This window comes from Tuber melanosporum (assembly GCF_000151645.1).
Source record: "Tuber melanosporum whole genome shotgun sequence assembly, scaffold_36, strain Mel28".
Lineage (NCBI taxonomy): Eukaryota > Fungi > Ascomycota > Pezizomycetes > Pezizales > Tuberaceae > Tuber > Tuber melanosporum.
Genome location: NW_003299041.1, coordinates 192288 through 204467, shown reverse-complemented (window position 1 = coordinate 204467; position 12180 = coordinate 192288). Strand labels below are relative to the sequence as shown.

Sequence of the window (12180 nt, the reverse complement as noted above, 5' to 3'; positions counted from 1 at the left end):
TAGATGGTCTCGATAGGCTAAAGAGTTGGCACAGCATGGAAAATCTCAAAAATAATCAGTGAAAACTAATCTAACCCCCCCTTCTTTTTCTTGACATACACAAAATTTGAAAATCGTAATCCTACAAGCACTAAAGCGAAGGCCAGTTGTGACCCCGAAATTAAACCAAACAAGCCGGTCCTCTTGAAAAAAGAAAAGAAATAATGTTTAGGAGCAATATCCTCAAACCCAGAAACAAATGATATCAGGAGAAGGAACCTATTTTCCTCATACGTCTTGCAAGCAAAGGAAATATGGAGCAAAAGAGAAAAAAAAACAATTGAAAGTAAGGATTTGTGCAATGAAATGTAAACCTCATCATTTAGAGATTTTTAGTCAGAGAACTTTGGAGATTTCCTGGGTCTAGTTGATCGTCGAAGCGGTGGTTGCGATTCTTTGACTTTCTCTTTCTCCGGACTCGGTGCCCTTAGAGCATTGACCGGCTTCGGACCATTCAGGGCTGCCGGCATCTTGAAATCTTCAGTCGACACCGGGGTTTTAGGGATGTCAAGAGGCTTCTTCTGCTTCTTCGAGGTAGGTGGTTTTTTTGTGATTCTGTTTCCAGGGACCGGTATCTTCAGAATAATCCTCAGTGGTTTTGTGCCAGTGGGAAAGGCGGCCCTGACAAACTCAAGGACCCCTGCGGTCCCCGGATGTTGGACAATGTTTACAGGAGGCTTGGGGAGCTTAAAATTGTTAGTTTGGTGAGCGTGATGAGGAATATAATACCTACCTGATCCCGCGTCTCTGCCAGGTCTGGATCGATCCCGGGCTTTGTACACACCTTCGGTGTGTCCTTTACAGGAGGCTTTGGAAGCTTAAAGTTGTTAGTTTGTTGAGCGCGATGAGGAATATAATACCTACCTGATCCCGCGTCTCTGCCGGGTCTGAATCGATCCCGGGCTTTGTGCACACCCTTGGTGTATGCTTTACAGGAGACTTTGGAATCTTAAAATTGTTAGTTTGGTGAGGACGATGAGGAATATAATACCTACCTGAGCCCGCATAGCTGCCAAATCTGAATCAATCTCAGCTTTTGTGCACCCCTTCGGTGCATCGCTGAACGGCTTCCTACAAGTTCCAAACAAGCCCGGAAACGGGTCTTTGTACCCAGGTGTGACGACCGGGTACGGCCTACAGTCAACACCCATGGCTTCAAACAAGATAGAGACACTATCGTTGACTCTCTTGTTGGTTCGGAGAACTCTCTTGCTGGCTCGGACAACTCTCTTTTTTTGAGTCATTTTGCTGGCGGAAAAAAATTAGGGAGATAGGGGTTAGTGAACCGAGGTCAAGTAGATTATGTGGTGGAAAGCAGTGCGGTCGTGTGATACTTACATTAATGACAGAAGATATCTGGTCAGACAGTTTCACTGGGCTGTGGTGGTTATTAACCGGGATAAGTTTTATAAGCGGTGAGGATGAATTTGCTAAGAACTTGCTGTGGCGATGGTTGTGGTGGGGAGGAGGGAAGAGAAGAGAAGATGTGGGTTTTATAACACCCGGCTGCCGGGCACAGGTGGGGAGGGTAAGGAGCGTGGGAAAGAAAGTGAAACATTAGTGTGCGAGTAATTTCAGAGAAAATTTTTGAGCTCGGGTACCTCCAGTGCTTGCGAAGAGCCGGGAGGAAGAGCCAAATTATACTAAACTCCGATACAAGATCTTGATTATCGTCTATCCAAACTCAACAACTGTTGAAGATTGACTAGTGCATTAGCCAACATGCTTGCTGATTTACCTCCCATCTTACCCCACGGATTTTCCGTAACGGTTACATAGTCTCATGACTTTCTTGTTCTTGAAGGAGGTGAAGGAGGTAGTTTCCTGATTTGCAGAAGCCGTCATCAGGGGTGTTCTAGTTTGCGAGAGTTCCCGCTCTCTATTCTTCTTTGACTGTTTCCTTCTAGTTTCCGCCTTATGAGAAAGAATTTCTTGGGAAGAACCAGATTTATGTGGAGATTTATATAGGCAGTGTTGCCTGATGATTCCTGATGATGCCCTTGACTTGCCGTCTCCAAAGAGAAAGGATTATGGGGGGTTATCTATATGGGTTATTCATAGTGTTGTGGCATTGGTTAACTTGCTATTCCTCAAGCCTACTTTCTCTTCATCTGGTTCCCGCCGTTTGATATGTTGGGATGGGTGGATGGGTGGATGAGTTTACTGTGAGGGAAACTTTCGCACCGAGGTGGGGAGCTTATGTACGATAACTTTGGACCTACAAAGGGTAAAGAAATTGGAAAAATGATGGGTATGGTATTATAATATTATCATACCTATCATATCTCGGATGTTGGGAAATATCATAGCACCTAGGGTTATTGCTTCCAGTTGTACGTCCACTAAAGTTGCTCCACGTGGCCCTGGACTAGTCAGGGGCCGTTCTATCATACCATACCAAGAGCGAGTCCTGGGGAAATGACTGCCCAGCCAGCCCCAACGACCGCTGACTAACAGACGGGCACTATCTCTCCGCCATAGGGTCGAGCCTATCGAGGTTCAATCACCGTTATTTGTAGCAACGATCATCGAGACAACAGTCCCCATCGGATTTTTTGCTATGTTTGAGAGAGAACACCTTCGTGCAAGCACCTTCCTTGACCTTCTTTCTTGAAGTATGATATTATGCGAGTTGTGTGTTTTCTTGGGGTGTTTTTTCTTCATATTATCGTATCATACCTTAGGCATTTCCCCAGGCATCGTGTGAAATCCTGGTACTGAATAAAATACTCCCTACTACAAAATTGTCTATGATGCACTCTACCCACCCAAGACTAACCCTGGGCTTTGATATCATCTGTCCAGCAATCTTCCACAGTCCCCCTCCTGTTTCCTCTGCCAAGCCGGTCTTTTTCATTTTTTTATTTTCATACGAGTACTAGACGCCATGGCTCTCGTCTTCCATGGTCCGGACCAGTCTTTGCAGGGCGGGACCACCGGTAACACTACAATATATGGACCTAAAATAAACCTCCTTGCTCCAAGTCGACGTGCTCAAGAACTTCCTACGTATTTTATCGCACTTCCTTTTCAGGTGGAACCAACTTGCTAAGGGTCATGAGTTTTTTCCCTGATACTGGGAACCTGTCCTCCGTATGCGCCACGAACTCCGTGCCCTATTCTAGACTTTGAGCTTTGCTATGATACCTTGATATGATAGAATAGACACGACGAACTTTTTCAGGACGCCCTAAAACCCGGTGGGGTATCGGCTCTGAGATTATTTGGTGCCCACGGGTGCACCTTGCTGTGCCAAATACTGTAACATAAAAATTCTCAAACGTATCTTCCAGCCGCTTGTGTTCCGCATTGTCTATCTTGTCTATCACAATATCTCACTCGATCGGCGTCAGTTAGTGAGAACATTCTCTACCAACCCTTTTCAAAAGTATCCGGACGCCTTGGCACTTATATTGTCTGTCTTGGCGCCAAGGCGTTCGGATACTTTTGAAAACGGTTAGTACAATATTCAACACTCATTGTTGGTAAAGAGTATGGCATAGTCTAATGGTGCTTGTCTACACCGCTGTTCCCTTTCCCTATTTATTTTTATTTTTATTTTTATTTTTTCTTTCCCGAAATGTTGGACGGCCCCGGCAGAGACCAATATTTTTCGCTTTCAGGAAATTTTATTACGATATTACTTCATTAAACATTGAATGCATTATAGGAGCGGATACAGCTCCAAGCGAAGAGAGATTGTAAACATTGATCGATTATGGCTAACGACCAAATCTCTTCCTCTACAAAGGAGCAATCACAGAGAGAGAAAGGGTTTGGGTGGGGGTCACGAATTATAGATGTAGCATACGCCTGGAGGACACCAGGCACAAGTGCATCGATAAATGTATAGCAGAAGAGTACTATGACGCGATATAATCTCGTTCAGGGCATTGCGTCCGGGCGTCACGAGCGGATCGAGTATGATGTGTAAGTAATCTTAAATTATCTCAACTCAGACAGCGATGAAGAGTGACATCCCATGACGCCGAACCTGAGCCTATCATATCATACGAAGCTTAACATTACCATGCCCTTCATGCTTATCATACAAAAAAAGCACCCATACGCCAAACACCATTCATTCGTTTATACTCCCGCCCCCACCTCCATCCATCTACCATCTACCATCTATCTGTCAATCATTACTTCTTAGACCCACTAACCGCCCTCTCCCGTTCCAATTCTGCTTTGTACTCCGCGCTAGTTCCCCTCGCCTCCTCAACTTTCTTCTTGGCTGCTGAACGATCGAGTAATCTTGCCTCGCGTTCTGCCTTCAAACGCTTCTCCAATTCGCGGAGACGCAGAATCCAGCGCTTCTCGCTGACGTCCTGGGGGTCGCTCGGTTGAGAAGCGCTAGCTGTGGAACTAGTGCGTGTAATGGCGGTGGAATTGGGAACTGAGGTTTCCTTCTCTTTCGGCGGTTGTCGGGGCACTGCCGCAGAGGTTTTTGAACGGTGGAGGGCGGGTGGGGCCTGCTGACTTGAGGCTACGGCCGTGGTTTGCTGGCTTGATGGTACGGCTGTGGCGGTTGCGGTTGTGGTTGTTGATGAAGCCTCGTTTTTCACTACATTAAGTTCCGCACGCAGCAGACGGTTTTCGGTGCGTAGCTTTGCGACTTCGGTGCGCATCCCATTTTGCTCGCCGATACCGCCTCGAACGAGGTTTTCCAGGCGTTCTAAACGACGGGTACGGCTCTCGAGAGCATTCTCGACGACTTGATATTCTTTCCACAGATCCCGTTCGACGCCTCTGCATCGCGTCTTAAAGCCAGCCAATATGCTTTCTATAGTTTTTACTGCTATAAGCATGTTCTTTTGGAAGCCCGGGAGGGCGCCAACGACAGCAGCCTCCATGCTCTGTTTGCCGTTAACGTTGTTGGTATTTGTTGAGACAAGACTGTTTCTATGAGTCCAGTCAGGGCCGCAGAGAGCGCTGAGCCGAAGCCAGATCTGCGTGAGAAGGTTATTACGTTCAGCCAGCTGCTCTCGGTACTGCTGCTCCAGTTGGTGAATTGACTTTGACTCCTTGTTGCGGGTCTTCTCGAGCTCTGTATATTGGGTTTGATGCTGGGTGATTGTGTGGCGAGTTTGATGATGGGTGGTTTTAAGAGTTTCGAGGGCCGCTCGATCAGATTTACGACCAGCACGCTCTTTATCGAGAAGGTCTGTGAGCTTCCGAGATTCAAGAGCCTAAACAGGTTAGCCCCAGCAGGGGTCCGGGAAACGGGATCGAACCTACCATGCCTTCAAGTAAGTTTTCCCGGTCCTTAAGCACGCGGTCTTTCTCCACAAGCTCATTTTTAGTATAATCTAGCTCCTCGAGCGTGCTTTCTAGTTCGCTCTGCAGATTCACAATAGACTACATCTTGTTAGAAACCTCCATCGTGGCTTCGGAAGTGGGAAATACCTTGAAGAGCCCAGTCCTAGTTCCGGAAAGATCACCAAGTGCTTCCCTGAGAGCTCTTTCCAGCTCCTCAAGCCTTTCTCTCCATTGCTTAGCCTCTTCCTCTCTGTTGCTAACCTTGCTTCTCAGCCTTCTGACCTCATCCTTAGCATTCATCACCTCTTGGCTTTTTTCATTGACCTTCCTCTCCCACTCTTGCTGTCTTTTATCGCCCATCTTTTCGCGATCTTTCCTTTCACTTTCAAGCCTCTCCCTGGCATCGGTGACCTTTTCCTTCTCTTCTTCAATCGCCTTCTCGAGACCTTTGATGACCGTTTCGAGCTCTCCGATCTTGATCTTGTCTGCATCCTGTTCCTCCCGCAAGAACGCAATCTCTCCTTTGGCGCTCTCGCTCTGGACGGTCATTCTCTCAATTTTCTCATTTGCATCACGTAGAGATTCCTCGAGAACATTCATCTCCTGTTCGTTCTCCCTCAGCGTGCGCTGAAGATCTTCGATCTTCCCTTCCAGCCTTCGTACTTCACCGGCATGTTCTTCGTGCACATCTTCTAGTCTGACGACAATGTCACTGACATTCCTCATCTCTTGTTGCAAGCCCTTGAAGTCTTCCTCTTTGCATCTAACGTCCTCCTCTAATTTCTCAATATCGCCCAGCCTGATGTCAAGTTCCTCCTCTAATTTCTGGATCTCTTCCTCCGCCTCTTCCTTCAGTTGATCGAAATCCATTTCAATCTCCTCTCTCATCCTTAATGCATCGTTCCGCTCAGCCTGCATTTCCTGGACTTCCGCATGAGCAAGCTGTAACTCTTCCTCAAACTCCGCTGCGACTCTCTCCGTGTCCTCTGTCTTTTGGTCGATTTCTCTGTAGTAGTTTTCAATCTGAATCTGGAGTTCTTGGTTTTTGAGTCTCAATTCAGAAATACGATCACGAAGTTGGCCGTTGACATTCTCGAAATCCTCCCTCTCACTCTCGCTCAACATGCTCACGTGAGTCCCAGCAACACTAGCAGCTCCTCCAGCGCGAGAAACTGATCGGTCAAGGATTCGGTCGCTGATGACAGACGCAGCTCTATTTTGATGTTGCTGATGCTGGTCATGTTCCGCGACTATGCCCAAACCAGACCCCCCCCCGTTGCGCAAATGGAGTTTGAGATCCTCAATTTCTTGATACAAGCGGTCTTTTTCGCGATTGCGGGATGTGAGCATGCTGGTCTGAGCGCCGACTTCTCTCCGGAGTTCATCGTTCTCAACCCGAAGTTGATTCATAAGACCTCTTTCACGGCTGTCATCTCGACCTCTTTCAGATACAGGACGTGTAGATGAATGACGAGTGCTTATGCTGTGATGGGAGCTAAGGTGAGGTTGGCCGCTGGACTCATTCTTCATTCTCCAGATTTCCTCCCTTAGGCGGCGATTTTCCATGTCTACCTTCTCCCTTCTGGCGGTCTCTGTTTCGAGAAATTCTCTCAGCATTCCCTACTACGCGTTAGCATTGTTAAAACAAGGAACATGAATAACTAACGACTTCTTCGGCTCCACCCGTGGCTCCCTTTCGGGAAATTTCCTCCCTCATACGGTCTTCCCTTTCCTTCTCCCGACGACTAAGTTCTTCGATCTCAACCTCGTATCTCTCCACTCTCTCCTTCAGTTCCCAGAGCTCAGTGATATTGTCTTCGTCATCCTCCTTTCCTTCCTTCTCGCCGCCTATTTCTTGGATTTTCTTCTCTAGCTCCTTTATCCGCCGCTTCAGAGACTTTCTTTCACGCATCCCCTCAGCAAGCTTAACTTTCATGTCTACATTTTCCTTCATCATTTCCTTAACCCCTTCATCGGACTGCTTTTCTAGTTTGTCATTGAGATAAAATACTTTGATCTTGAGGTCGAAATTCTCCTTTTGCAATCTATCGATGATAGTGCTCTGTTCCTTCAATGTCATGTTTTTACCCTGTCCTGGAGCTGGTGTGGCACCTGGCCCGCCGCGTTTTGATGGACTTCCAGGTGTTTGCATTGGTGCAAGATGCCCTGCCCGGTACTCCCTAGCTACTGTTGCGGGCACGTGTACCGATTTGACTTGCGCAGTGATGGCAGTATCCGTAGGTGGGAGAGGCGTTTTTTGGAATTTTGGGGTAGTGGGCTCCGCAATAGCGTCATCCCTAGGGCCACTCCCCTCATTACCATCGGCAACCGAACCCTTCCTTGAATTCTTTTCCTCCTCATCAAGTCGTGCCAAAGCTCGCTCAGCGGCGGTTGACATGTTGCCAAACAGCCCTTCCGTGCTCCGAATGCTTCCTGCACCAGCTATTCCAGTAATTCCTGAAGCAATAGATCCTAAGCTCGCAGACCGCGAAAGGACACCACCACCCTCGGCAGTAGTGATTGCGCTTGCACCGTCGTCCCCAGCTTCCATACCCGTATCGCCAATAGAAGAAACACTAGATCTCTGCGATGATTGCCGCGAGCGTAAAAATTTCGGTCTCCGTCGATGTGTTCCTGATGTAGATCCGCCAACTATGTTTGATGAGGAATTGCTTGACAAACCCCTTCCCCTCACAGAACTAGTCGGCCTAACAGCAGACGTCGTCCCCTCACTCCCCAATGACCCGTAATTTCCTTCACCCCTCACTGAAACCGTAGAGGGTCGTCTGTCAATAGCAAGCCCGATTTCCTCTGGCGAAGGCTCATCCAAAGAGTTGGGCACAAACGCACTAGCTAGACTGGTAGAGCTTCTGTTGTTGTTCCTCGCCCGCGCCGCAAGAGTAGGGCTGCTGGATAAATTCGGTTCGCCGTCAGTTTCGCTAGTTGGAATAGGGGTCTGCAATGGAGAAAAGGCGCTTGAATCCGCGAAAGGTGAAATCGCTTCCTCCGCGTCGGCCAAAAATTTCTTCCCCCGCAAGTCTTCTCTGCTGCCAGTGATGGTAGTGGGGATCGCCGCCCCGGATCTGGGTTTGCGATGATTCGATACGCTGCTAGGCATGCGTTGTAATCCTCTTCTAGGCACGCCAGCCGGTGGAAGTGGAGGAGGTCCCATATCTCCGATTCGCCCGGATACCGAACTGGATCCCTCTTCGGGAGTGGTCCCTAGATCCGAATCGATTTTAAAAGAACTCTCCAGCTCCAACAGATGTCGGCGTTGCTCTGCCGGTAAACTCATATCCCCTGCATCGGCCTCCTGTCTGGAACTATCGGGACCGGGACTTGTCAATGAAGCGATTTCCACACAGTTTGTTGACGATAAGCTAGGAGAATGTGATGCGATATTATTAGCGGGTGTAGCCTCCGTCAGTGGTCCGCGTGAGCCTCCGGACCCATCGAGAGACATTTTGGGTCCTAGTGATGAAGTTTTGTCGGAAGGAATCAAGACCCCAATGATGGGGAACAATGCTGGAGTTTAAACCTTAAACTAAGTGGCCAACGGAGGAAGTTAGCGCGGTGAGAGATAGTGTTCAGACTAAATATGCTCCTCGCTCGAGTAGCGATATCTGGTGAGCTAGATTTGAGGAATGATTGTTTGTCCAAGTACGCAATATTTTGAATCTGGTACTCCTTTTTGAGTCAGCGACAGATATAGCCAGATTGGTTAGAAATGCAGAGGAACGACCGATGTTACTACAGTACTGTATTTGGGTGGGGGCTGCAAAAAGTTGTTGACAAGAGAGAGAATTTCCACAGCAACGGTCAACACAAGCTATTATTCCCAGCATGTCATATCAATTCTCAATGCTCACAAAACGTTGACCTGCACAAACATATATGGACAATACTGGTAGATTTCCCGCAGTAGCTTAAGATCAATCTCCGGCCTTCAATAAGCCTTTACATTATGATGAGGATAGGGGCTCCGTGAACGGATCTTTGACGATTTCTCAATGAAAATACGAGATCTACAATGTTCCTTGAGGTCTGAAAATAACTCCCTGGCGCTAAATGAATAAACACCACGCGAACTCACTGTAATTTACTCCTCCCTTTTCCCAGTCTAGTCCTTCTCAAGCATCAAAACATATTCTCTAAGTCCGTCGTTAGCACCACATTAGATAGAAAATATAAAAGACCCAACGAACCTAGTACTCAGCCCAAAAGTAATCAAATCTCCATCCTTCAACTCCACATACCGACTCCCCGGAATCCTCTTCCCAGCAACTCCTGTCCCATTCGCACTCTCCAAGTCTAGCAAATACGGCCTTACCCCACTCTCCTTATCCCCAAACTCACCTGTCTTTGTGACAAACCTAAATTGTATGACAGCATGCTGTTTCGAACAGCTAGGATGATCAACTGATAAGTCCACGACAGCCCTGTCCCTCCCAATAAGCCAGCAAGATGAGGAATTAAGGCTTATAGTATCAACAATGTCCTTGTCTTTGAAGACGAAAAGTCGCCAGCGCTGTGAGCTAGGGGGTTTCCTTGCTTCGCTAGGTTCAGAATACTTAAGGACAACGCCATTCGTAGTATTTGATGCAGCGGCGAGGAGGCCGGTGGTATTGAAGTTTGCTTCTTCTTTATCTTTCGGGGGTTCGAGAGCTCCAGACTCGGCGGTCGACGCTGCAGCTCGGCGGGCCAGTCGTTCATCCGAGACGACAGAGGATGATGGGCCTCTTGATCTGCCTTTTGAATCTCTTGCTTCTACCCTTTGCTTCTCCGTGTAGTCTCTGTCTCTGCTGTCTCGTCGTCGCCGTCGTTCTGAATGTCTGTCATCGTAGTCATCCCGTCGGTGATGGGGTCGCTCATATTCTTCTTCCTCTTCATCTCTTCGATACCGTCTTTCCCGGTCGCTGTCTCCAATAGAACGGTCACCTCGTCGCCTTCGATCGTCACGGGGGTTGTGCGGGCGACGGGATCGGTGTCGAGGAGGCGATTGGGAGCGAGAACGAGGATGGGAGCGGGAGCGGGGCATACTATCAACTGAATGCCTCTACGGCAGCAGTAGCCAATTCACCTGATAGGGGTTTTCCGGGCTGAGGAACGTGAGAGGAAAAATCTGAGGGAATTGAGATCCGGATCGCTCGGCAAACTTGGATTCTTCCTATCATACTGCAACGGTCTTGTATCGGGAGCAGTGCCGGGTAACTCCAGCACCGTGGTGACGACTAATCAACTTATGATACGGTGGTGGTCACAGTGTCGGTGCCGGTCGGTGTACATTTTGTCCAAACGAATGTCCACTACCTGTCACTGGAATCTCTGGACTCGAGTATGATAACATGACTAAATTCCTGACCCTTGTATAGCTATTTACTCACGTACTATCAGCTATGACTATACCTGTAGACCCGGGGTTGTTAACACATGACTTCATGATATGGCTACGACGTTTCACCGTCAACAGTCCTATGGCCGTTTGTACTGTACGATAAGAGGATTGCCCCCCTACCCCTACAAATAGTACCATACCAGGTCAAAATGTTTCCTCCAACCCGAGTTTTACACCAAAACCAGACATTTTCAATCAGGCAACTCCCCACACTACCTGAGTACTGTCCTGAAAACACCTTAAATAATTCTATTAGCTTGATAATTACCACACATTTAAATCTCTAAGAGCAGAACTACAAGGGATCAGAACTGTGTGCATTATTTACAATTGCTTTGACTGGTATGTCAAATGACCTAAGTTTTCATATGGGGCTCCATACAAAAAGATATCATACATGTTGACAAGCACTGCACACTGAAGTGACATATTCTCTAGCTCATTATAATTTTTTAGAAATTCTTCAAAAATTTCCATATTTTCCATGGGCTTAATAATGGTCTGCTGAATTTTGGTGGGTCCTCATAGCCATTGTGCTGTGAGAGAGGATGGTGAAGATTGCAACTTTTGACGTAAAAGGGTATCAGAAGAAACAATTTGACCTGGTACTATACATAGCTCAAAAGGATCTCGAGAGAGTGGGGGGGGGGTGAACTACGTGGACTTGAGAAAGAGATGATTGATGAAACGATTTCAGTTCTCGAGAAAGAGATTTCCCACCTTCGAATTTTCACCTGGATCTCATCTATTTACTCTTGGTTTCACTGAAGGGAAACCTTAGTCAATTACGGTACCTATACCGAGCATGTTCGTTCGACGTCGTGACCAAGCCGGGAAACTGTTAGAACTATCACTAGGGATTCCGACTGTAACCACATTCAGTATTTCAATCAAGCACATCTAGTATTCTAGAACACTATCCCCTCGTTCCGTGTGGAGTTGGTAAGTCTGTTTCGGTACTAACTGTTGAATGGAGATTTTTTTGGCTGCTCACCATATATCCTCCCCCGCCGGAACTCAGAACAACCCTAACCCAAATACGCAGAATGGTACAAGGGTCTACCATGAATTGATCGTACAGAGCAGGGATCTGATATTTAATAGCAGTGGTATGGCGCTTATCAGGTATGTACTATCATTTTGTCCAAATCAGAACTATTGAATTCACCAAAGTGAGAACTAAAAAACTAAACATATCATAACTATAGCTAGACATTACTGATTTTTCTTTGTTTCTTCTGTTTCCTTTTCACATCATCTTATTCATACTAGTAGAGAGTAAAGAAAAAGATTATTCTGTCTTTGCCTGATACTACCGATAGCCCATACTATTCTACCAGTGGCCTGCACCATTTCACCCACTAACCTATCTGAAATAAAGCTTGATATAAGATAAATTAAAAGGGGCCTAATAATACTAAACTGAAAAAAAAAAAAAAAAGTAGTAGAAAAATAGCCCAGAAAATGAAAACATATAGAAAGAT

At 46.9% G+C, this 12180-nt stretch overlaps 2 protein-coding genes; both read right to left on the bottom strand.

Moving 5' to 3' along the window:
- Window positions 1–4184: 4184 nt before the first annotated feature.
- GSTUM_00007435001 (uncharacterized protein) lies at window positions 4185–7381 on the bottom strand (the record flags this gene model as incomplete). Its single annotated transcript, XM_002839419.1, has 4 exons — window positions 4185–5231; window positions 5281–5400; window positions 5449–6921; window positions 6968–7381. 4 exons carry the CDS (start codon window positions 7379–7381, stop codon window positions 4185–4187), a joined length of 3054 nt encoding a protein of 1017 aa, XP_002839465.1.
- Window positions 7382–9194: 1813 nt separating this feature from the next.
- On the bottom strand, window positions 9195–10442 carry GSTUM_00007434001 (uncharacterized protein). XM_002839418.2 has 2 exons: window positions 9507–10442; window positions 9195–9452 (listed from the first exon to the last, which is right to left on the bottom strand). The coding sequence occupies exons 1-2, from the start codon at window positions 10337–10339 to the stop codon at window positions 9422–9424; spliced, it is 864 nt and encodes a 287-aa protein (XP_002839464.1). The 5' UTR covers window positions 10340–10442; the 3' UTR covers window positions 9195–9421.
- Between the last annotated feature and the right edge of the window lie 1738 nt (window positions 10443–12180).

Coding starts and splice junctions, on each gene's coding strand:
- GSTUM_00007434001 (XM_002839418.2), bottom strand. CDS start 10,339: ATGCCCCGCTCCCGCTCCCATCCTCGTTCTCGCTCCCAATCGCCTCCT. Junction 9,453..9,506: donor ACTTTTGGGCTGAGTACTAG/GTTCGTTGGGTC, acceptor CGACGGACTTAG/AGAATATGTTTTGATGCTTG.